This window comes from Uloborus diversus, chromosome 1 (assembly GCF_026930045.1).
Source record: "Uloborus diversus isolate 005 chromosome 1, Udiv.v.3.1, whole genome shotgun sequence".
NCBI classification, from domain to species: domain Eukaryota; kingdom Metazoa; phylum Arthropoda; class Arachnida; order Araneae; family Uloboridae; genus Uloborus; species Uloborus diversus.
Window position 1 is genome coordinate 68,198,047 of NC_072731.1, and position 27,286 is coordinate 68,225,332.

The window sequence follows — 27,286 nt, forward strand, 5'->3', positions numbered from 1 at the left end:
CCTCACCAAAAAAATTAAAAGTCAACGCATGGTCTATTCTGTGAGTATAATAATGTGCCATTTTATTAAAGCGATTACATTAACTGATGCGCCTCTGTATAACTTTATGTAGTGTTTTGATTCCGCAGTGAGTAATATTAGCAAAATTAACATTGTAAATGTAACAATATATTTCCTCCTGACTATAAAACAATAATTCAGAATTATTTTACTCATTTGGTTTCTAAACGCTTTATACAGCGCAATCGTTTAAAACTGGCTTCGAAACGCAGTATATGTCTTCGTATATATATATATATATAAAAAAAAAACCAGAAGTTCACCGCGTTGTGAAGCCTTTTAAAACTGACTTCAATACAAGGTGAACTTCTCCTTGGCTTCGAAATTCAGTGAACATCTCTCTCTCTCTATCTATCTATCTATATATATATATGTATACACATGTATATGTGGGTGTGTGTGCAGTGCTGTAGTTGGAAAAAATATGTGGTGGAATTCACCTTTTTCTTGGATTGATGTCATGGTTTGATATTTTTGTTAGGTCAAAACGGTCAGTTTAGTTTACTTATGCCAGTTTTATTTTTTGGGCATATTTAATTTGCTTTAAGTTTGCATTATTTTTACAGTAATAAACCTAATGTTTCCGGGAAGGGCATTCCACCCAACTACAGCTTTTGGTGTATATGTGTAAAATTTGCAATATTTCTAAAACTTCAGGTATTTGTTTTATTTATTAGATGCACATTGTCGGCACCATGCTAAATTAACAAAAGTGAAAAATCATGAATCACGTTTTCCAGATTCGATGGTTTGTCGTAGTACTCAAAAAAGGCTACCTACTGGTTATAACTATTTCAAACGATATTTTTACACTCCAAGTTATGCATAAAATAAAGACTTTTAAATTAACTACACATGTCAGGTGGAGAAAAAATTGCTTTGTCTCTCCTGAAAAAAAGCCAATTTTCACATTCGGTAGTTTAGCATAGTGTCGACGACATGTTTACACATTAGAGTGGGTTTTAACTTTTGCTAATGTTGAAAATAGAGCAGAAAAAAAGCCCTGCATTGAGCACTATTTTTAGAGCTCAAATTTCAGTATTAAACGAGAGCAAGATAGCTGTCCATGAAGTTATCAAATTATCTGAAATCTTAGAAAAATATAAACTTACTGATAAAAGAGGGTGAATGATTGTCAAAGACAAGACATTTAATGCAAGTGTGAAGAGAAATAAAGAGTTTTTTTTTGGAAAAGATCTTGCAATAAGATTAGATTTACTCTAACTGCCAAAGACTCCAACAACAAATTACGTCTTTTAAATCAGTTGTTAGACTGAGTAGAGTTGAAAGAATTATTTAAAAAAAAATGCTTAGCTTAAAACTTTTATTTGCACAGGACGTGAAAGAAAAGGAAAAGCAAGTAAAGAAGATAATCATAAGATGGGAACAGTTGAAACAATGTGAATTAGAGCAATTCATTTACACTTCAAAAGACAATTTTTTGAATCCAAGGTAATTTTTTTAATATTGATTTCTTTGATTTTAATTATTGTAGTTGGCATTAATTAATTGTTTAAAACTTAATTGCAGGTTAGATTCAGCTTTATCTTCAATGTGTGAGTTATTGCAAAATTTATTTGAAGAATTAGTTGCCAATCATTGTTTTGATTATGAAGCAAACACTTGGACTGCTGAATATCAAAACACTTTAAGTCTCATTCAGAAATTAAGTATGAAGCGCATGTCTGATTTCTCTGATTTCTTAGAAGTTAAAGCAGTGCAGAATCTAACAATGTCATCATATCCTTTTTGTTTGATTTACTGACTGTGTTGTGTAGAAAGAAGTATTCCATATTTTTCCTGACTTGTAAATTTTAAATGTTTTTAAAAACTATCTTAATTGAAAAGTAATATCATCCTCAAGGAGTCCTTAAAACAGTTCTGTAAGCCTTATTTAAAAAAAAAAACTAAAAGGAAAGTTTCTTTTAAGTTGTACTGAAATCCTAAATGAATCGGTTTTTGTTAAAAGAGTGTAAGTCAACCATGCGCGGGTGCCATGGGGGCCATGGCCCCCTCCGAAAAAAATTTCAAGAACAGTTAAAATTCCGTTTTTTGAGCAAAAATGCAAAAAATTTCTGTTATAGCACATACAAAGTCTAACAATAAGGAAAACAATGAGAGGGAGGTATGACCACCCTAAAAAAGTTTCAAAAATAGTTAAAAACATTTTTTAGAGCTAAATATAAAAGACATCCTTATTATTCTAACAAGAGTCTAACAAGAATATAAAAACAATGCCGGGGAGCCATAAAACCATACTGAGGAAGTTTCAAGTATTCTTTTTTAAACCCTCTTTCGTAGCTTAAATTGAAAAAAAAAAAAAAAAATCATTGTAATTCACGTGAAGCCTAACAAGAATGGAAACAATACCAGAGAGAGCGCGTCGTAACCCCAAATTTCAAAAATATCAAGTGTATACCAAATATTTAGGTTCATGTAGCATAATGGGCTCGTCTTGTTAAATGTTTACTGCCCCCATGTGGGAAAGAAAAGGGATATGTGTTAGTAAGTGTCCGATAAAAAGTTGTACATTTGTTGTTGTGATTGCGCATTTAGTTAAAGTTAGATTTAAGTTTTAACCTGGCTTTATGCAGTCTTCTTCATTCTCTTTTTAATGTGGGACCCTCAGAACCACCTCTCTTCCTCTTTATAATACAAATACAAAAGCGACGACCAGCAACAGGCTGTGGGCCCAGCTAGACTGGTCCTAGTCAATTTACAATCCCCAGTGAAGATCAATGGCCCTCTTAAAACTATCTACTCCCTTGCTCATTACCACCTCTTCCGGTAAACTGTTCCAAGGTTCCACTACCCTGCTAAAATAATAATTTTTCCTAACATCCATGTTAGCCTGAGATTTAAATAGCTTAAAACAATGACCCCTTGTCCTGTTTTCAGTGCTAAACTTCAGCCCCGTAACATCTTTCATTTTAATAAATTTAAACAACTGAATCATGTCCCCTCGGTCTCTTCTTTGCTTAAGACTGTACATTTTTAACCTTCTAAGCCTGGAATCATAGTCTAAGTGAGAAAGTCCATTTATTAGCCTTGTAGCTCACCTTTGAACCCTTTCCAATACATTAATGTCTTTCTTAAGATAAGGACACCAAAACTGAACAGCATACTCCAAATGAGGTCTTACCAAACTTCTATATAAGGGCAGAAGAACTTCTTTAGATTTGTTTGAAATTGATCTATTGATAAACCCAAGCATCTTATTGGCCTTGTTACTAGCAATGCTGCACTGTTGGCTAAACTTTAAATCCTGACTTATTAAGACCCCCAGATCAGTAACTTTGTCTGCCTGACTAATGACTGAACCTTGCAAATAATAACTTGTACACTTATTTCCATGCCCTAAATGTAGCACTTGACATTTCCCAACATTAACAGCCATACCCCATTTATCAGCCCACTCCGTAATATGATCTAGATCCTCTTGCAGCTGTTTTGCTTGTCCTTCATTATCTACAGTCCCCATAACTTTGTCATCATCAGCAAAACAATTCATGTTCCCAGAAATATTTTTGTGAATATCGTTCATAAAAACAACGAACAAAACAGGCCCTAACACTGATCCTTGAGGAACCCCGCAATTACCCAAGATCTACAAGCCACGTTTTAAAAAATAACTTGAGGGGGACCTTCCCCTGGAATCTTTTATACCTCATTTTCACCAACATCGTTCAAGATCGGTCTAAATTTTGTTTTAAGCGCTTCAGTTTCAAAATGTTTCCGGGGGAGAACTCCTCCCTGTCTGACATCATTGAAAGTCTTCAAGAATTAAGTACGTTTCTGGAGCTTCAATTTCGAAAAATTGCTGGTCCTCTAAAAGTTACTTATGAATCATGAATTGCCTACATTTGCAATTTAAAGAGTTCAATTTTGAAAAAAATTTGGGAGGGGACCTCAGAATCTGTTTAACCCCTAACCTTAACAAAGATGGTTATAATGCGTTTTTATGTACTGTAGTGTATTTTATTAGTGAGGAGTAGAGAGATGCTATTTACACATAGTTATTTATTTACTAAGGACAACACAATCACATTAAAGTACACATAAAGCTACATCATCGATCTGTGAGATCGAAATCGAAACCAACACTAACTAGTTAGCCTCGAACTAAGAGCATTAGAGTTCTATTCTTTCGGCGCCTGGATCGAGGTTATAAACCATGGAGGAAAGGATAACAGGGATATTATCATGGGAATATTACAGTCAATAAATTAGTAAAATTTCCTGGGATGGGCCTTTTAATCTCTCCTCCCCTCAACATCAAAAATCATCTAAAACAGCCTTTTTAGAGCTACAATTCTCTCCTACCACTACCAAAGATAATTAAAATGCATCTTTAAGACTGCAAATTAAAAAAATTTCTTGGTGTGGGCCTTCGAATTTCTCCTCCACATATCACACCGAACGGTCGTATTAAGCTGCGTTTTTGGCTCTACAATAATTTAAAAAATACGCCAGAGAAACCCCGAACTTCCCTCTTCTTAACATTATTGGAGATAATGTTTGCGTTTTTAAAATTTCAATTTCGAAAAATGTGCGGGAGGGAGGGGTCGCACCCGAGCCCTTAAGACAGTTGAAATGCATTTCTAAAATTACAAATCAGAAAAATTTCCTCAGATGGGCCCTCAAAATTCTTTTTCCTCTAAGATCATCAAAGATCGTTTAAAACCGCATTCTTAGAGCTATTATTTCGAAAAATTGGCATGGGAGCACCACCGAACCTCTTCTCCCCTAACATTACCAAGATCGTCTAAAATGCGTTTTTAAGACTACAAATTCGAAAATTTTCCGGACGAGAACCCTCCCCCCGGAACCCCTTTACTTCAGAGTTAATATTATACTTGTGGTTGGATCATATCGGCTTCCTCTTCAATCAGAAGTCCTATACAGTCACCTCAGAACACAGTACTGATTACAGCAATACCACTTTGAGGCGACGATACATGCACAAGTTTGTTAAGAAAATAGTAAATTATTGGGAAGCTTACAGCCTTTATGTTGGACTTGCGTCGCCTAGTGAAAATTCCTTAAAAAATGCTCTAAGCTAAAGGTGGGCCTTTTTGATATTTGCAAAACTCAAAAATTTACCAAAGCATCGTATTTTTCCAAATGGCCCCCTCCGAGAATTCTGTCTGGATCCACCCCTGAAGTCAACTTACGAAGTCAACTTACACCTTTTAAACAAAAAGAGAGTCAGATGTGAAACTAAACCTGACATTATTTAAGCCCTGATTGTGCTGACAATTATTTTTTACTTATTGTTTTCAGGAGGAATATCAAGAAAAAATACTTCTGCTTTAATTGCATTTAAATGAAAATTTTGCCGGTATAATGAACTTAAAATGGATTCGTAGTACATACAATATATATTTTTTTGTTCATTTCATTTTAATTTGTGTAAGGAACTAATGACAGCATAATAGTGTGTTACACTATTTTATACTCTTTGATTATAATAAAAGTGTTAAGCAGATAATATTATGAAAAATAAGCATGAACTAAGTGTTTACCAAACCAGCAGCACATGTTAAATGAGCTGACAATTATTAAATTAAAAATTACTTCTTCACTTATATTTCTGCTTAAAAATAATGTTGTAGCACTTTAACATTTTCCAAGTATATCACTGAATTCCCAGGTCTTCTTCATTTCATCTATGTTGATAGAAACTGTGATTATCTAATTGCACCTGCAATTTCTCCCAGGAAAAAGCACTTGAATGAAAAGTATTCATTAAAGAAAAAGGTAACTTTTTCCAAATATTTTGTTATTTTAGTTCCAATCTTTTATTTGAAAATGGGAACTCAATGCAACTATAAACTGATTAAAGTTAATTACTATTCTTATATAAGGGGCATTCCACGGTATTTTTGACATTTATGTAGAATCTATAACGTGACCTTTTTTGCCATAACTTTTTTATTTTCTGTTTGATTAGCATATTATTTTATTTTGATATTTTCCTACCAACACACCAGCTCAAATTAAAATAATTTGCAAATCAAACGGAAGATTAAAAAGTTATGGCAAAAAAAGGTCACGTTACAGACTCTACATAATGTCAAAAATACCTTGGAATGCCCCATAATGTTAATTCTGAGCAGAATATTGAAACACAAATAAAATATGAGAAATGCTCTTATGTATGAGTATAAGAAAGTCTTTGAATGAAACTAAGAAAGTAATAGAGTTTGATGTAAGTATAATGATAAGCTTTAGTCCCATTTCATCTATGGATTTGTTTTCATTGTTAATTTATTTTTCCCAAGAAGCTTTACTAAAATGGTGTTCCAGCACCAAATTACCCTCCTGATATGTGAAACTAGCAATTATTATATACAAGTTAAATAATTTTTTTTGTTACTTGCACAGAATTCTCATAAATTAAACTTACTTAAAAATTATACTTATGGAACTAATTCATGTTTAAACCATTTTGAAATTTAAAATTGTAAGCATTGAATTAGTTACTGATTATTAGATAAACACACATATCAGAGCAGGGTTATATTTAGGTTGAAAAATGGTGGTAAATTATTTCTGCCTTATAAAGACAAATATGACTTTATTTTAGATTTGGAAAATGATTGAGGTAGGCAGAAGATATTTAGATGGAATAAATAAATTTTGCTGCCTTTGGAAAGATGAAGATCTGTATTATTTTTATACAATTTGGTTTGAAAATTCAACAGTAAGTAAACTTTCTGTTCAATAACTAATGCAACTGCTGTTTTGCCCAATAATATACATTTATAGGTAATACAATTTTTATTTTACAGGGAAAAATAATTAAACCTTTTGTATACCCAGATACGAAAAAATTCCCACTCAAAGGGATTTTATGTGGTAACTTTTACAAGTAAGGCACTTTATAAATATTTTATAATAATTTTCAATGGATTATATATATAAATAAAATCCCGAAAATAACCCCCCCTATTTTCAAAACAAAATTTGTTGATTTCAGAAGGGGGGGGGGGCGGGGTTATAATCGAGATTTTTTTGAAAAATTAGCCAAAATAATTGTTTTTAGTAGTTTTAATTGTAGAGTACAGAAAAGAAATAATAAGTAAATAAGAGTTAATATTAATGAAGAGAGATAAATTAACTAATAAAAACCTGTCATAGTTTTCTAGTAGTAATAAATTCCATGAGGGCGCCATTTTATTTTGAAAGAAAGGATTTTGCACCTTAAGTTGGCAAAACCCCTATAATTTATCGCTTGAAAATTCATTATGTACTGAATGTAACAAGGTTACAGTAAAAGAAGCAAAATCTTAATGCTCTTGTTTCAGAATAGAAGCAAAAATCGCAATCACGGCCGCAAATTCGTTACGAAGATCTAATTTCGAAAACTGAGCTTTACAAAGTTCGCGAACGCGAACACAGACAAACCTCTTACTCGATTTAGTAAAATTTACATTTCTGATGATCCTAAACTCGTTCAATTACATTATTTCTCCTTTAAAAAGGTTATTTTTAAGTTTCACGCTACTTACTTTTTAAGCAACACGTTTCCAAAATGGCGCCGTGTTGAAGATCGTTCAGTTTCACAAGTCAGAACAAAAATGCTCCTTCCGAAATGAATAAAAAGCAGTACAATCGTATAAATTTCTTTTGTACTACATATGAACCAAAAAAAAAAAAAGGCGCCCTTGCATCAAAGGGAATCTAAGCATTTTGGAAGGAATAAACCGTGGAGACCATTTTTTTTTCTTTTTTGTTTAAATTAATTGTTTTCTTTCTTTCTTTTTTTTTTAGAAAAGCAAAACTTCAATGGAGGGGGAAACTAAGCCTTTGTAAATGCTTTCCAAGTAAAGCAGAAAATTTTATCCTTTTTTTGGAGGGAGTGGCAAATGAAGATGATCTGAAAATTTTCAGGTGAATGGAGGGGAGGGGGTATATTCAGGAATTTACAGTAATTTCACTTTCCACAAAAAAGGGGGGGGCTATAATCGATAGGGGGGTTACTTTGGGGATTTTACGGTGTGTATATATATATATATATATATATATATATATATATGTATAATAATAAAAGTGAAAAATATTGAAAAGACCACACCAAGAGCCCATAGATGCGCAATGCAGCAAAACTAAAAAGCCAAGTAAATATAAAATTAAGCAATCATAATTTCAAATATTAAACAAATTATAAATAATAAATGATGATAAAAAGGAAAAATGCAAACAGCTATTAAGTAGGAATAGATAAAGAGTGAATCCAGAGCTCATCAGCCGTGGAGGATTCATAAATTATGGTCAAAAGACCAAAATTTTAACTATGAACTAGAAGAAAATGTTTAAGCTCCAGTACATGCAATATAGAGTAACAATGGGCAAAAGCACCACTTGCTAAACTAAAAACAATAAACTAGAGCTCAAACCTAAAACTAAAAGCAGGGGGTTTCGCCTCGACTAATTAGGAAAACAAGTTCCGATAATTAGCCTTCCACGGGACATTACCTGCCTATAACAAAATTGTCTTACCTTGAAATCCACGTAAACACAACCCAATCCATTCTTCAACCTGATAAAAAAACATTCCATTTGTCAACATAACATTAAAAACATAAAAACATATCCAGAAATCAGTCCATAGACATACCGAGTCGCCTGTTTCGCACGTGTAAAAAATTCATCCACCCCGGTGATTCATAAAAAATGGTTTGTCACGGTTGTATCATACATTTACACAGTTAAACAGTTTCAAAAGAAGCGAAATGCTCATCGAAGGCTATACTTAAGCAAATGTTTTCAACTAGATTTTTAAAGAAGTTATTATTAAAAAGTAAGTTTTTGAGTACTGAAATTTCTTGCTTAAATGCAGAAATGGTATTGCAAATTCTTTTTATTCTGATAGCTTGCGAAACAATAATGCCAATAAAAACCTTTTTACTTAAGCAGGAGGAAAAATCTTGTAAGCTGTTAACTGTGAAATTGAATTCGCGTCTTTTATCATAGATTGTAGTGGAACAATTTGAGTCAATTTGTATGTTGATATCCAGGAAATTAAAGCTACTTTGATTAGAACTGGTCCAGTTCTAATCAAAATAGCTTTGGTGTGGTTTTTTCAATATTTTTCACTTTTATGATATATATATATATATATATATATATATATATATATATATATATATATATGTATATAAAATTAAGCAAACAGAATTACAAATATTAAACAAATTATAAATAACAAATGATGATAAAAAGGAAAAATGCAAACAGCTATTAAGTAGGAATTGATAAAGAGTGAATCCAGAGCTCATCAGCCGTGGAGGATTCATTAATTATGGTCAAAAGACCAAAATTTTAACTATAAACTAGAAGAGAATGTTTAAGCTCCAGTACATGTAATATAGAGTAACAATGGGCAAAGGCACCACTTGCTAAGCTAAAAACAATAAACTAGAGCTCAAACCTAAAACTAAAAGCAGGGGGTTTCGCCTTGACTAATTAGGAAAACAAGTTCCGATAATTAGCCTTCCACGGGACAGTACCTGCCTATAACAAAATTGTCTTACCTTGAAATCCTCGTAAACAAAATCAAATCCATTGTTCAACCTGATAAAAAAAACCATTCCATTTGTCAACAAAACATTAAAAACATAAAAACATATCCAGAAATCAGTCCATAGACATACCGAGTCGCCTGTTTCGCACGTGTAAAATTCATCCACCCCGGTGATTCATAAAAAATGGTTTGTCACGGTTGTATCATACATTTACACAGTTAAACAGTTTCAAAGGAAGCGAAATGTTCATCGAAGGCTATACTTAAGCAAACGTTTTCAACTAGATTTTTAGGGAAGTTATTATTAAAAAGCTTAGCAAGTGGTGCATTTGCCCATTGTTACTCTATATTACATGTACTGGAGCTTAAACATTCTCTTCTAGTTTATAGTTAAAATTTTGGTCTTTTGACCATAATTAATGAATCCTCCACGGCTGATGAGCTCTGGATTCACTCTTTATCTATTCCTACTTAATAGCTGTTTGCATTTTTCCTTTTTATCATCATTTGTTATTTATAATTTGTTTAATATTTGTAATTCTGTTTGCTTAATTTTATATTTACTTGGCTTTTTAGTTTTGCTGTGTTGCACATCTATGGGCTCTTGGTGTGGTCTTTTCAATATTTTTCACTTTTATTATATACAGGATGTTCCATTTTAACATGCAAGACCTTTAGACCGTTAGTCCTAGATTTATACTTCCAATTGCAAAAACATTCAAAATCAGATGCAGATTTAAGATATTGAAAATTTGAAGTAAAAATAAAAATGAGTCAAATAATAAAAAAAATAACTTTTTTTATGGGTCCCAGTCCCCAAACTTATACTTCAGGGAATGATCTCCACTGAAAAATAATTCCAACACAAGAAGTTTGAATTTAGTATGACCAATTATTCACTGAGGTATGAAACGCAGCATTTTGTGACTTAAACCACTTTTCACTTGCTGTCAACAACTCCTTTTGAGAGAAAATATAGAGCTTAACAGGTATTTTAAAATCATATTTCTGCATTAGTGCAGTTTTCCAAATTGTTTGAGGTTTTGTAGTGTGGTTTTGCGTATAATGGCATACCATTTGCATTTGTTTTTGAATAGCAATGAAAAATATAAGTAAAACCCATCAAAACGGATACCCCTCTTATGAGGACAATTTTTAATTCCCAGTTCCAATGCAAATAACATTATTAAACTCCTGTCCTGCGGACACCTCTCTATTGCAGACAAAAAAATTTGTCCCGTTAGTGTCCGCACCTGTCATTCTTCTGAAAGGGTGATAAGTTCCAATCTCATCTTCTGTGTGGTCCCTTAAAACTTTGAACTGGAATATCTCCTTGAGTTTTGGTTGCACAAGTGTCAAGTTTTTTGTGTCAGTAATAGTTATTATTTCTTTAAATATTAGTTAGGGGACTTAGGGCCCGTATAAAAAGTTAAATTTTGTATTTTTGGACTCATTTTTATTTTTTCTTCAAACTTTCACTATCTAAACTCTGCATCTGATTTTGAACACTTTTTGCAATTAGAAGTATGCATCTAGTACTGACGGTTGCAAAAATAGAGGTCTTGCAGGTTAAAACGGAACACCCTGTATATAGCAGGGGGAGATGCATATTCTTCTATAAGCTATGAAAAAAAATATTGAAAATTAAATCAGAAAAGCAGAGATGTATGCCTATGATATTGCTGAGCGATATGTCTCACTGTTCTATTTAAAAAAAATGACCGTTTTTATAAGTACCTGGCAGAAATGGGGTATTCGGATTTTACACCATTTTTGATTTTGCTCAAATTTTTATAGTGAAGATTTTAAGATTTTAGAAGACACATATTTCTTCTTTTCCACCAAAAATTCTTTTGGGGACCTGTAAAAATTTGTAAAGTGGAGTCCAAAGTAGAGATTTTTCCAAATCAGTGTTTTTTAAAATTCCATTATTTCTGCGTATTTGAGCATCAGTCAAAAAATTTCTTGTGTTGACAAGATGACACTTAGTACCCTGATTGCAATGTATCTTAAATTTTGTGGTTGATTTTCAGTACAGCTTTTCAGAGGTCGCCAAACTTTGTTGAAAAAAATGAAAAAATGCCATTTTTGAGGCTGTCTGGTTCCCTGCATTGAAGCTCAACTACGGTTTTTGTACATAATTTGTGTAATAATATATATAAATTATTCAATACCCTCATTAGTTGCATGGCTCACCCTCTGCGCTGCCAAAAAATGACAGTTTTTGTATCGAAAAATGCTAAAAAGTGTAGTTTTTATAAGTCTTTAACTCAGTGCACTGATGGTCAGTGTAACACCAGGGTGGCGACAGATCAGGGAAATCAGGGAGATCAGGGAAAAGTCAGGGAACTTTATTAATCAGGGAAATATCAGGGAATTTTGAAAAAATAACAAAAAAATCAGGGAAAATTAATTTTATGAAGGAAAAAAATGTTTTTTTTTTTGCTTTACAAAATTAAATACTCTAATTCCCTATGCATTTTCCGCCAATTATCTGTTCGAAAAAAGTAAAATTAATGAGGTGCGATTATATACTGCCCCATATTTGTGCATCTTTTTTCCTCAACGTCAAAGTATTGAATCTTACTTATTAACCACAGGATGAACTTATTAAGATTGCTTCTGTGTCTGTTAGGTTGTATATTTTACCTAGCTTGAAATTTCCTTTTACGCTTTTAATGCTACGTAAAATAAACAACCATACAGGCAAAGAGGAAACCTTCATTAATGCCTTAGCTCCGTTTCCTTTATCCCACTGTCTCGAAGTAATTAGCGTACTGTAATCACGATTTCAAGAAGAAATCTTTGGTTTTTAAATTAATACTATAAAAGCTTAAAAGTTATTACTTCTTTGGGTTTTTAATTTAATTGCTAAAATAGAACTTTCAATTAAAAGAACTTTGTTTTTTTGCCGTTATACTATTTGTTGTCACCGCATATTATAAAGGTTTTCTTTTCTTCAGACTTAAGTAATTTTTTAATTTTATAACCAAGTTGTATTCTTTTATATATTTTGATATTAACTAATTGCTTTTTTTTTTCTTGCATTCAAAGTTGTTTGTTACAAAAGCAATCTAAGATTTTTTTCGTTACATACTGAAATCATTTGAAATAGAGTTAACTTGTGAACTTAAGTAAATATTTTTATTTTTTTATTGTTAAAATGCTGTATTCATTCATTAAAACCTATATTTTTGATTAGAGAAAAGCTCCTTATGAATGGATGTCAAATGGTTTCATCTGTTTTGCATAAATATGTAAGTTAGTTAGATAAGGATAACTACATTACTTCTATTCTTTCACTATTGTTATTCTTGCAACAATTATTATACTGTTTGAAAACTTAGTTCAAAATAATTTCAATTACTTTTTAGTTCTATCATAAATACACATATGTTTTTAAGAGTAATTTTAATAGTTTCTTAAATTTCTTATGCTAAGTGGTTTCTGGAAGTGAAGTTTTTTTTTTTTAATTTTCTATAATCTTTCCATGTATTAAAATTTAATATACTGTTTTGTTGGTTTTTCTTTCCTTCCAAAAAAATTGTCTTGTTTTTTTGGTTTTTTTAAAAACCATTTTATTAAAAAAGTAGCATCTTTTTAAAATATATCTTTAGTTCAACAACTTTACACAACTTAAAACGTTTAAAATACTGCATTTAATACAAACATACAATGGATTTCAAGTAGAGCAAAGAAAGAAAACCATTATCATTGGTAACGTAAATCAGGGAAATTTGGTGAACTTAATCAGGGAAATCAGGGAAAAGTCAGGGAACTTTTTTTCACAGTTCCTGTCGCCACCCTGGTGTAGAACTGGATACCTGCATTTAAAACTAAAGTATATGTATTTTCACAAACAAGGACAGAACTATGGGCAAATTTTTTTTACGTATTTCAAAACAGTAAAATGAACTATCCGGTCTTCAATTCAATCAACATGTCCGGGTTTAAACTTCCCCCGGGACTTCCAGATTCTATTTATAAAGCTAGTATGATCAAAAACTTACCATAAAAGAGTTAGACTTGCAAGTAGACTGATTATGCTTATTCGCATACTTTATAATATTAAAACTGGAAGCAAAGTGAAAAAAAAAAAAGGTTATTATTGCGGTAAAAACGTAAGTTATATATATTTGTAACACTTTTTTGAAGGTGTTTTAGGTATATTTTTAAATATTTTGATTAAGATAGCTTTTTTCGTTTGCTAATGATTTACTTTCTTCCATTTTAGGCTGTACATTGTAGTGACAAAAATTAAAATCTCTGCACTGAACTACCATGATAGCAAACAATTACTAAGTCATATTTTATTACTTATGATAAAAGCAATATTATGACATTATAAAACAAGGGTATAGTTGCCTAACTGACTAGTTTGACAATAAAAAAAAAGCAAGACAAATCATATAACATGAGTAGTAGTAACTGTATGCGTAATTAACTCGTATGCAATTTACTCATCTTGAAGTGCATTTTATGAGCCTGCAGAACCGTTGCCCATAGTTCTGTCACTTGTTTGTGAAAATACACATACTCTAGTTTGAAATGCGGGTATCCTGTTATACTGACCCTCAGTGCACTGAGATACAGGCCCCTAAGAACACTTTTTATCATATTTTGATGACAAAACTTATTTATTCGCAACAGGGGAGCACTAACCATGCATTTAATGAGCATATTTAATAATTTATATATATTATTACACAAATTGCTCGCAAAAACTATGAATGAACCTCAGTGCATGCAGCCAGGAGGCCTCAGACATGACACATTTTGACTTTCTTCGACACAGTTTAGTCACCCCTGGCAGGGTCCGCTGAAGGTCAGCCATAAAATTTATGATATATTTCATTTGAGCATATTGTAATCACAAAGATTACTTTTGCTGATGCTCAATGCGCAGAGATAATTGAATATTAAAAAATGTCGATTTGAAAAAAAACCCTAAGTCAGGACCAAATTTTTGAATTTTTGTGGATCAAAAAAATTTTTTTGGAAAAAAAGAAAAAATAGGTGGTTCTTAAAATGATTCAAAGAAACCACTGTAACATTTTTAGCGAAATCAAAAATGGCATGTATGTGACCTGCCTGACTCTTATGAAATGGCTCTTAACGTAAATATCCAAAATCCTAACAGTATTATTTTCGGGAAGGATAACATAAGAAGTGTTTGACCAGGAATGTTTTTTCTCGTTTTTTAATTGTTAGAAATAATTTTTCTGGTGTTATTCCATTCATAATAAAGCAATACCTCATTTATTTTTTCCTAAGAAGAATTTTGAACAACAAGAGAGTCACTCTTTTAGTATGTCCCAATCACTTTCTCAAACGAACATATGATATTTAAACATTTTATACCAATGTTGTACAAGTTTAATTTGTTGTACTAAATAATGCGTACTTAAAGGTGTAGAACAATATGGTTATAATTTAGTCAATCACTAGCTCTACTCGCACGGCTGTGCTCATACTATAGAGTTATAAGAAAAAGCTCTTTGAGCAAATGTAAAATTCCCTTCCCAATACCGTAATTTACACGCACAAGCCAAACCCAGACACCAGCATCATCACCTATAAAATTTACATAAAATTGGAAAGAAGCACAGGAGTTTTCCCCCAAATAACAAACATTTTAAGACTTATTCTGGCGAAGTGGGTCTTTCTGTCATGTAAAATCTTGTATTCTTAAGTATTATGTTAGCACAGAGGTAACGGTTGTGTTTAATGCACTGTAACACTTTTTAGTGATCACCTACTTAAATTGGATCCCCCCCCCTGTTGGTGGACCCTTTTTTGCATCTGATGTACCCCCAATTTTTTTTTTTTTGTTGATGTGGACTCCTACGGATCCACGTGGAGCAATTTATAGGATCATAAAGTTTCAAACTTTTTTTGAATGATCGTATTAATTGTATTGTGTATTTTTATGAGTGTCAGTCAATAAATAACGAGACAGAGGCTATAAAACAAACTTTATTCGACATTCTTCAAAAATACTGACCGAAATTGTTTAAACACTTATCCCTCTGGGAAATCAGTCTCATAATTCCGTGCTTATAAAAGTCTTTTGGCTATGCTGCTAGAACCAATTACGCACACTCCATTACTACATTGTCAGAATGAAATTGTTGTCCCTGAAGTGACTTCTTTAGTTTCCCAAAGATGTGAGATTATATGGGGATAGATCTGGACTATAAGGGGCAAGGTTCAAGATTTCCCACTTAAATTTCCGCAAAAGTTCCTTTTCTTACATTGACTGTGTGTAGTCTAGTGTTATCGTGCAGCAGGATGACAGCACATGAAAGTTTACCGGAAACACACACAGTTAGGGCTCGACCAATGGCATTTTTTTGGCTGATGGGCGGATGCCAATTGTTGGCCGATTGTTTTCCTCCAAATGGCGGTGCCGATGGTAAAAAAATTCAAACGTAATAAATTGCTAAGATTGTCAGGGATTTGCAGGATCCTTCCCCCTCCCTTTCTTACTCTTGCTACCGTTTTTCTGATGTTGAAAAAGGAAAGTTTTTGTTTTATTAGATTTTCAAGAAACTCTGTTATAATCAAGTGCTATTTTTTTCTTATAACGAAATTTAGGAAAATTTCATTATTTTCTTCCTCCTCGAGTTAACCTCTACAGTAGAAAATACATTGGTTTCATGATTTTCCGCTGCCATCCCTTCAGAGAAAAACAAGGAATTGTACTGATATGCTATCAAGAAAGTCTCTTGTTTCGTATCTAAGTAATTTTATTCTGGTAGTGATACGAAAGATTTACATTTCTAAGAGATTTTCTTTTTGTTTGCAAATATAGATTAAACATATACTATCCTTTTTAGAAAATACGTTTTTTCCCCACATATTGAGGGTAAATTTGCCGCCCCTAAAAAAGTGCCGCCTCGGGTGAACCGCCCCACCCTAACTATGCCACTGATCTTACGTCCCCCCCCCCAATCAGCTAAACTATATTTGATCAATACAAGTATAGTGCAATCCGAAAACCGGGATTTGAAACTGAAGGAGGCTATTAAGTGAAAGTATAGTAAGTTCGTACGCAAAATGTATATATTACTACTACACATATAACTTTAATTTGAGTGTGTTATTATTAAAACTCAAAGAAGCAAAGATACACATTAATTTGAGGAAAACCGTTATCTAAATGAGATTGGCATTATAAGACCAGCTACGTTAGTGGGAGGGCTGCCATTGTTGTGATTGATAAATTTCTGAATGTTAGGTTGTAATTAACGCAGTGCATCAGATTACTTTCAATACCTTCTTCGATGCTTTGACTTTGTATGTGGTGCTAATGCTGAAAATTCAGATTCGCTCATATGTGGATGAAAACTGCACCAACAACCTGAAAAAGGCAATAATGTCGAAAATATTCACATGTGACCACAAAATTGAGCAAATTATAGTTAGTTTTACTTTTTCATATTATTTTTTCTAAACATGCACGCCTCCCAGGAAGTTTCTTCGCCCACTAGGGAGGTGTGCACCTCCCTTGCTGGGATTCTCAGTTTGAGAACCCCTGCCTTAGAGCGAGCGGAAACACTCTTTTAAAACTTGTAATCCAGTCAATAGGTAGAAAAAAATGGGCTTGCCTTACAAAATATGAGGTCAAAGATTTTTTTTAAAAATTTGTATATAATAGTGCAAATATAAAAAAGCCAAGTGATCCAATAGGAAAGACCTTGGGAGAAGTTTTTAGAGCCGAAAACCCCCCAAAATTTGTGACTTTTTGTAGTGTTTTCAAAATATCTCAAAAATTTAAATTAGAAAAAACTTCTAACGCAAATGTTAAAGAGGATTAAATTTCCTTCAACTTTTGTCAGTACAATATTTTTGAAGCATGAAAAGCAAGCAAGTTACAACTTCTTGAAAGTCACTTTTTCTGAACCCCTCAGTGAAGTGTGGGAAGACCCATCAGATAACAGAGGAAAAAAGGAGAAAGGCCGGCTGTCTGACCTTGGAAATGATTTGTCTTTTGCAGCTGAGGGTAAATGCCTCCGTTCCCTTTAACATAGACAAAACACCCCCATTCTTACCCTTTTTTCCCCTCTAAATGCCATACATTGACTCAATAGCTAGGCAAGAAACTCAAACTGTCGATAAACTCTCTGAAACTAAAGGTTCTATTCAAGTTCTAATAATTGTGATGCCTTGCTTTCGGTGTGAATGCTTTTTTTTTCGGAGTGGAGGAAAACTGCTTATTTTCAAAGAGCTATAGCAAGCTTGCTATTTGTGCCACAAAAAAGTTGTAAATACAAAAGTTGTCGGAAATTTAATGCTCTTTAAACTTTTCATTTCTTACTTTTTTCTAAGTTGAACCATTTGGGAGATACTTCGGAAAAAACAAAATAAGTCATAAATTTTTGTGGTTTTTCGGCCCCCAAAAGTTCTTTCAAGGTCTTTCGTGTTGGATAACTTGGTTTTTCCATGTCGGCACCAATATGTACAAATTAAAAAAAAAAAACTTTGACCCCATTTTTTGCAAGGTAAAATTTATCTAGGACTATTGCATTCCACTTTGTTTTGAGTTGTAGTGGCGATTTGAAATATCACAAATGTTGCAATTGTGTCCCTTGAACATAGGAGCCCCGTAGGAGTTACAAAAATGTTTATGATAAATGTTTTACAAGTTCCGTGATAGAGAAAGAGGGCCCCAAAAATGTATTTCGATGGTCCCCAAACTTGTAACTCCGCCAAAACAATACAGAAAAGACTGCATTACTGTGATTCATATTACAAATATCGAAAAATTAAAAATTCCCGTCGGTTCAATGGGAATCTTACAAATTGTCACAAAAACCAGTTTTGCCATCTCATATTTGTTTTCAAGTTGGTCTCCAATTCAGCAATACAGAAGGTGGCCAAATTATTAGGGACACTTCTCAAATTCTTTTATTTTCAAGTTTAGGCTCACTTTTTGAAAAAATAAACCACAAACCGTATTTTTTAAAATTCTGAATTGCTGCTCTGCATCATTTTACAAATATTTAAGGTTATTCCAGTTTTGTCTCTTATGAGAAAAACTGCTGTTGTTGTGAGGTTATATTAAACATTCTAGAAATATTTCTTTGAAAGTTTTGGTGTCTGCTATAGTCAATACGTAATTAAAACCTATTAATAAAGCAAGGTTATTAGAACTTGAGATTAAATATCAATATTTGATTTATATCGTTGTTTGATATTGCCAAAACTTTTTTTTAAGAATGTGTGAAACTTCAAACATGTTTCCTAAAAAGTATAGGGAAATACAAGCATTTCTGCTTCCCTCCACACATACCAAGAGAGTTATTGCAAGTATAACAGGTGTTTTTAGATCAATAGTTGGATATATCAAAATTAAAATTGCTCAAAACATGCCACTGGAAGTGAATCACTTAGGAAAATGGCAGAAAACACATCACCAATGCTCGTACCAGCCACAGATAGTGATGTTTCTCTCAAAATTTGCAACAGGAGTGTAGACCGTCTTACTTATGAATGAACAGGGCATTGAAGTTTCCACCAGGACTGTCCAGAAGTGATTGGTGGAAGAGTAAAAAACCACACCGCACCGAAGCTGAGAAAAAGCGTATACAATGTGCAAAACAACCAAAAGAAAGAAGAAAATGACTGTTGAGGACATGACAGCATGAAATCAAGGTCTAGGCAAGATGATCTTGCTTTTGTAATCTTGCATACGTATTGATATGACAGGATAATATCAAGATGTTGTCATGACAGCATGAAATCAAGGTCTAGGCAAGATGATCTTGCTTTTGTAATCTTGCATACGTATTGATATGACAGGATAATATCAAGATGTTGTCATGACAGCATGAAATCAAGGTCTAGGCAAGATGATCTTGCTTTTGTAATATTGCATACGTATTGATATGACAGGAAAATGTCAGGATACATTGACATGACAGTATGAAATCAGCACGTTTGCAAGGTGTTTTATCTATTTATTTATTTGTATTATTTTCACTTTAAACTCGAGAATTAAATTTCATTCTTTAATTATTTCTGTTATTCTTCAAGATAGTTTTTTAGCCTAAGAATATTTTCTTAAAGCTGACATCTGATCGGAAATTCATATAAAGGTATTAATAGTACTCGCAGTTCAATTTAAAAAATGAAAGTTTCTTCGTTTTGCGTAACACTTGACTTATTTTTTAAATTCATGCTTCTAATTGTATTATAAAGACATAAAATGCCTAGTTAGGAATAATTGCGGAAGTTTTTATAACACATTTAGGAGTAAAGAAAGAAAAATAATAAATAAGTAAATAAATACAATAAAGTACATTTCCAAATGGATGTCAGCATTGAAAATATCCCATTGACAAAACACATAAATTTATCTTAAAGAATAACATAAATAACCATTGAATAAAATTAATCTTACTCATGAGATTGAAGTGATAATACGAAATTCTGGGCTTCATGTCCTTTGTTTCTAAGTCTAGGGACGAAAAACGTTATTTTCGGCCATTTCTAACATTGATCGTACATCGTCTGCGATATGACTTGTTTAGTACTATATTAATAAACAAATGCAGTTATCAGTCATTCATAAGTTATTCCTAAAACAATACTATTCCACACTAATAACTAAGCAACCAACTTAACGAAGCCTAAAGAACGCAACGCCAACGCCACGTGCAGCTCCTCTAAACCGACTGAATCGTAGGTCGAAAGAGGAAAATGTGCCAGCAATGCGGAGGGACACTGGGTAGAAAGAACTGTGCGCATGCGCAAGTATCAACGAAGGTCCACCTGTTCTATTGTGTACTAATTACCTTGACGGCGACAGCATGAAATCAATATCATGACGGCGTCAACATGTATGCAATGTTGTTATTGTAAGGTAATATCAGTATTGATATTTTAAGATGAATGCAGTGTTGCATACGTGTTGTTATTGTAATATTGCTTTTTAATCTTTATGCAAGCTTTATGCAGCATGAAACACGTCAATATTGACGCCGTCAGTATAATATCAAGATCTGTCAAAGTTGATGCAAGAAATTTTGCTAGTAGGGACGTATCCCTGATTGTACGGACAGTACAAAAGGAGCAGTGATGCATTTTTTGTCACATTTGTCTATGCAATCTGCTTTCAGGGACTTGTTTTGGTCAATTTCAAGCTTTTGATGCGAGCAACTATTGACTTAGAAACACATGTTATATTTGTGATAGCTTTCTAGAAATGTAGGAGGGGAGTAGTAATGCTTGTATTTCTCTACATTTTCTAGGGGACGTTTTTGCCTTGCCCATTCTTAAAAAAAAAGTTTTGACGACATCAAGCAATAATATAAATCGAATGCTGAAATTTAATCACTAAATGTAGCCACATTGCTTTATTACTAAGTGTTATTTACGTATTAACTATAGCAGACACCAAAACCTTCGAAAAAACATTTCAAGAATACTTAATACAAACCTCACGACAACAGTTGCTTTTTCTCACTAGAGACTAAAACAGGAGTAGCCTCAAATATTTGCAAAATGACGCACTCTGGTAGTGCTGCCATTTCTAAAACACAATAATAATGATACCAACTGCTATGCAGAGTATTTTATTTAAAAAAATGGTGGTTCGTGGTTTATTTCTTCAAAAAATGAGTGTGAACTTGAAAATACGAGAATTTGAGTAATGTCCCTTATAATTATGTGACCCATTGTATATCACCAAATGATCAGTCTAAGACGCTATAATAGTTTTGCATTGAAATAAGTAATTAATAGCCACAATAAAATGAGCAAATGGAACTTTTAGAGCACCCGATTGAAAATAAAAAGGGAAGTGCACAACTGGAACGTACGCAGAACCCACAAACGAAATTCCAACTTTCTACAGCTTACCATTTTTGAGTTATGACTTATGAGAGATACGTACGTACATCCAGTCGCAAAAAACAGCGCAATAATTAACTAGTTTATACCTGAATGTAGTATTAAAGTTTTTTTTAGTGGTGGCTAAAATAAAAAATTCATATTGAAATTCAAGTAAAAATTTTTATATGAATCAATAACTCTTTTACTTAGTATTAAAAATTAAAACAAAAGGTCTTTTTTTTTTGAAAACATCGGCCTTTTCGATCGGCTTTTTGATGTTTTTTAAGGCCGATGGGCCGTTGTTTCCTTTAAGTTAGCATCGGCCGCCGATGGCTAAATTGTTGAACCATCGGCCAGGCGGATGCATCGGTTGAGTCCTACACACAGCCAATGTAAAAAAGGAACTTTTGTGGAAATTTAAGTGGGAAAAGTCTTGAACTACCTCGCTCTTATAGTCTAGATCTACCCCCATATGATCCCAGATCTTTGGGGAACTCAGAAGGCACTTCAGAGACGACTATTTCATTTGGACGATGAAGTAAAAGAGCATGCGCAATTGGTTCCAGCAGCAGCCAAAAGACTTTTATGAGCATGGAATTATGTGGCTAATTTCTCAGAGAAATATGTGTTTAAACAATTTCAGTCAGTATTTTTGAAGAATTTCGAATAAAATCTGTTTTATAGCCTCTGCCTCATTATTTATTGACTGACCCTAATATATACTAAATGAGCATTAAATGTTTTTTTAGAAGGCTGGTGAAAGAGTGCTTTCCAAAACTGGGATATGAGCAAATACTTTGCTATGAACTTTTCTGTGTTCACTTAGCTACAACTCCAGCTGATGTTATCATTGATCATAGTCGCCGATTGTGCTCACAGTTGTGGGACTTTACAGGAGCTTATCAAGCTTCCTTAGATTTGCTATAGCATATAATTTTATTTTTAAATGCAAAAATCTTATTTTAAATAAGTAATACTTAACTAAAAACCTTCATTTTTTTAACAAAATATGCAGGTTAATCTAGTCAATTAATACTACTTTGTAAACTAAGGACAGCTTTTAAAATGTCAACTAAACAGTGTATATATAACAAAATTTTAAAATGCATTTTTATGTACTTCTCTTTGCATTTATCCCATATTTGTAAATATAGTAGAACCTCGGTATAACCACCCCCTATGGGACCAACATCATATAGTCGTTGTAACAAATTGAAAAAAAATTTCAAAAAATGAGCAAGGAAATGATGCAACAGTACATACCTAGAGAACACTTCTAGTATTTATTTGTTCCATTACTGTATTTTTGAAAAAGTCTTTGATTGATGTCTGTTTCAAGTTCAATTGGGAATTTTTCATCATTACTGATTCCATATCGTTAGAATTTGGAGGAAATCTTCAGAATTAAATTGTCCTTCAAAATATAGACGCAAGGCATTAATTGCATTGAAGGTTTCTTTTCCATTCACTTCTTCAAAAGTGTGGACGATTTCTTCTCCATCGTCGGAATCGCAGATTTCTTCATTTCTGGTAATACGAGCAATAAAATCGTCCTCATTCAAATTTTCTTCGCAGCACTATAAATTTTCGTCTACCGCAATATACTCATCAAAAGATATTTGAGCCGCTCAGAAGCCAATGCGGTTAAGTCCAAAACACAAAAATTGAGAAAATTAATGTTTTTTGATACATTAGTTTTTAAAATTCTTGGTTTATTAATTTAATTAGAAAAGTGTATAAAATCTTTTTTCGAAATGTAAACTCTGCAAAAAAACAAGATATGTACAGGATGTGTAAATAAAACGTAAGTATTTATTGAAATAATGACAGCATCTTAAAAATTTTAGGACTTATACCTTTTGGCAGATGAAAAATATAAGAAATTTATGTAAAAATAATAAAATAACATTTATTGTCATAAGTTTTATGTTTATTCATCGTAACAAAAACCATCTTCTTACAAGTCATTTAAATGTAAATCTTGATCTCCATGTGTTGTTCTTAATGTCCTGTAAAAGTAGTGTTTAATTGGAGGTATATACTTTACTGAACATATGATGTCTTTTTTTGTTTCTCTTGAAATTGTTCTGAATATAGGTAGAGTTATATTTTTTAAATTTACTGGCCTACCTTTTTTTTATTTATTTATTTAAAATCAATTACATGAAAGGTATCATCCTCGTCAAAATTATGTTTGAACTTAATGCTGCTTGGGTTCCAATTTTATGCATCTCATATTAAGCCAATTGACTGTTAATCCACTTGTTGATTTTTTTTCTGTTGGTAATAGCTTCTTCCAATGGTCTTGTGAAAAGAAATTCTCATGGATTCTTTTCGACAACTCTGAAAGGATTCTTCCTTTTACTATTTTGTATTATATGATACCAGTCACTAGGGTTATAAATATACAGAATTTTTTTGCATAAGCTTCTATAACTGCAAAATCAGCATCATTGGGCAAATAACTGTGCCCACTTAATAAAAATTTAAGCTCAATTGATTCAGCCTTTATGTCCTCACTCTGAACCAATTTCATTAAACTTAACACAGTTTTTATATTTCGATTCTGTCCTGAACACATGAATCTGAATACATTATAATTTTTTGAAAATCCTTTGCGTACAATTTAATGTGTTTAGATAAACACGATGACACTTCTTATGAACCCCGCGATGCTTGAGTTATAGGCCAAACATACATGTAGCCCTCGTTAGTCTTTAAATCATGGCAACCAAGATTGTATACAAATAAGTTTCTCTTGTAATAAGCCACTGATGTGGATAGTTTCGGAAATGGTAATGCTTTTTCGAAATCAAAACTGAACATGCATATTTCGTCTGAAGCTCTTAGTCGATCATTAGCCATACTATTACGGGCAATTTCTGCATCTCGCAAGTGTTCGTCATGTTCAACTTCAGCTGCATTTTTTTCTTCATCTATTGTAGATTGCTTTTTTATTACCAAATAATCGGATGTTGCACAAGTATCTTTTGAAGGTTGCTTAAAATGTAAGTTAAATTTTGTCGAAAATATATGGTAATAAAACTTTTCCTTTACTGGTACAATTTGCTCTTCATTACATTGTTCGACATACAGGTTATACATTTTTGCAATAGAAAAATCTGAATTCAAGTATCTGCCACTGGGATTATGACTTCTTGTATAATGAATTTCTTGTTTTTCAGTGTTGCCAACAAATATCGAAAGAAGAAGAATAATTTAATTTTTATTTCAAAGTTTATGTAAAAAAATATTAATAAAAGGTGGACTTATTCACAATGGCTTCTGAAATTATTATACAACATGTTCAGAAGCTATTAAAAAAAGGGCTGTCTAACCTAGAAAAAAATAACCAACGAGTAAATCCTTTAATAACTAAGAAGATTAACATTTATTTTATCAAAATTTCCAAAAATCAGAAAATATCCAAAAATGGACTTAACCGCATTGGCTTCTGAGCGGCTCATTTGATGATCCGGAAATTTGACACTGAGGAGCTGGGTCATTTCATTAGTGTCTGGAGTGTCATCTACAGGAGCACTGGGCGATAAGGGTTCCGGCAACGGGCAGAATTCAGCTGACTGATTTCTCAACTCTTTGTGAAATTCTTCTTTCGTCTTAAAACCGGCATAGCAAAAACAATGTTCTATTGTGTTTTGTGGAACATCATTTCATGCTGATTTGGCTAGATGCATAGCACCTAGGATATCCATGTCGTACGTCTTCATGTTTTCCATAGCAGCAATCATTCTTCTGACTAACATTTTTTGATAGTTGGATTTGAAGCAATGTATAACTCCCTGATCTAAGGGTTGCAGTGACATTAGGAGGGAGAAATTCCAATTTTATGGCTTTTAAATTGCCAATTGCAGGATGAGCCGTGCAGTTGTCAACAATCAGCAAAATCTTTCTTTTACTTACAGCCATCTTTTGGTCAAGGTTTTGAATCCATTCTTTGAATAAGGCACTAGTTATCCATGCCTTTTTGTTGTTTTTGTACTCAATTGGTAAAGTTTTCACACCCTTAAAGCACCTTGAGTTTTTCGATTTTCCGATTAATAAAAGAGGCAACTTCTCAGTTTCCGTCATGTTTGCTGCAAGAAGAACTGTCCACCGCTGCTTTGAATGTGTTCCTCCATGTGCATTTTCTTTACCTTTAAGTACCAGACTTTTATTAGGCAACAGCTTGTAGTAGAGAGCCGTTTCATCTGCATTAAATACTTTGTCTGGCTCATGTTTTTCTAGTAGAATTTTCAATTGTTCTTTCCTCCATCCGTTGACTGTTGCAGCATCGATTTCCGCACTCTCACCACATAGCTTTTTAAAAGAGTTCGTGCCTTTGCTTGAACTTCTCAAACCATCCATTTGAAGCTTTGAAATCTATTTCAACATCCATTTTTTCAGAAAAAATTCCAAGCTTTTTCTTTTAAGACATTTCCATGTATTGGAGTATTGCATGACTGCATCATTTTGAGCCATCCCACTAAGTCTTTCTCTAAAAGCGGGAAGCTCTCGTGCACGCACTCTGGATTTTGAGACACCTGCATCATTGGCTGCTAAAATTTTATCTCTGTTTTTGAAGATCGTGAAGAACATGCTTTTTTAGATGCCAAACTGTTGCCCAATTTCAGCTTTTGGACATTTATTCTCATTGACATTCCAAAATCTTGCATGTAACATCTATGGAAATTTGATTTTGCTTAGCCATTTTAACAATTTAACAGTGCAATATGAATTTCTCAAATTTGGAAAAGAGAGAAGAGTGACATATGTACCCTCTGCAACCCAGCCACACTTCATGTTCCGGGGAATGCAGTCTCCGGCCAATTGGGAACGAGAAGAATGTCCGTTCTTACAACTTGTTTCTCAGAAATGCCTTCAACTGCTCCTTCTCCCTTCCCTCTGGCCTTTAGTTCTCCCCTTTTCGTCATGCCCCCTCCCCTCCTTTAAGCAAACACAAAGAGAGAAGTACAAGTTTCTTGCTCATGAATTCTGAAGGCTAAAATTGGCAGTCCCTCTAATGAAAAATAATACACTTGGGGTCGTTGTAATGATTCAGAATTGACATTATTCCTATGGTAAAATAATTGGGACTTTTTTAAGATGGTCGTTCTAGCGAAGGGGTCGCTGTATTGTGGGGTCGTCATACTGAGGTCCTACTGTATTATGTTTCTTGCTAAGGTTTATTAAATTACAAATCAGGGTTGGGTTTTGGACTGTCCGAAACTGGTTTAGGACAAGACAGGTGGTTTTTGCCGTCCAAAAGTGTCTTTAACTGTCCAAAAGTATGCTAAAGTATTCATATACAGTAAAAAATTTGTATTTACTGCAATCTTTGTGATGCATAAATATGAGTATTAATAAGTTGAAAAATGAATATTTGATAACATTTTTCTCCCAAATATTCATTTAAAAATATTTTACTTAAAAAAATCCCAATTATTCTATTGACATAAAAACTTTCTTATTTAACAGTTGATAGAGTTATCAAAGGTATTCCATTTATAATTCAAAGGAATGTTGGGAAATGTGTAATATTTAGGTGCAAAGAGCTTCATTTTTAAAAAAATGATTTTTGCATTTTAGTTTTACATTGTTGTTTTAGTTGATATTTTACTGAAAATTCTTTTTTAAATTGTAGATTAAAGAAGGATAAATTGATAATTAAATATAATGCACTTATTTTTTAAAAGTTGTGCAATTATTTTTAAATTCATACTTTTAATATAATATATTCTAACTACAATAAACAAAAAACATAGTAGCTTGACAATTTTTAGAAACAAATTATTGGCATATTACTGAAGTAGTTTGGTGGTAATTTAGTTTTAGATCATGAATTTGAGCCATTAGTCAAGA

General features: G+C 32.8%; 1 protein-coding gene across 1 annotated transcript in view; it reads left to right on the plus strand.

Annotated features, from left to right (window-relative positions):
- LOC129223903 (BLOC-3 complex member HPS1-like) overlaps nucleotides 1-23,014 on the plus strand; it is a 63,001-nt gene extending 39,987 nt beyond the window's left edge. The window contains exons 11-17 of the mRNA XM_054858318.1: nucleotides 1,397-1,512; nucleotides 1,591-1,794; nucleotides 3,775-3,781; nucleotides 5,695-5,820; nucleotides 6,650-6,766; nucleotides 6,855-6,934; nucleotides 22,177-23,014. Of these exons, the coding sequence (XP_054714293.1) occupies nucleotides 1,397-1,512; nucleotides 1,591-1,794; nucleotides 3,775-3,781; nucleotides 5,695-5,820; nucleotides 6,650-6,766; nucleotides 6,855-6,934; nucleotides 22,177-22,354 (828 nt within the window). The 3' untranslated portion in view covers nucleotides 22,355-23,014. The remainder of the gene's footprint in view (nucleotides 1-1,396; nucleotides 1,513-1,590; nucleotides 1,795-3,774; nucleotides 3,782-5,694; nucleotides 5,821-6,649; nucleotides 6,767-6,854; nucleotides 6,935-22,176) is intronic.
- The last annotated feature ends 4,272 nt before the right edge of the window (nucleotides 23,015-27,286 follow it).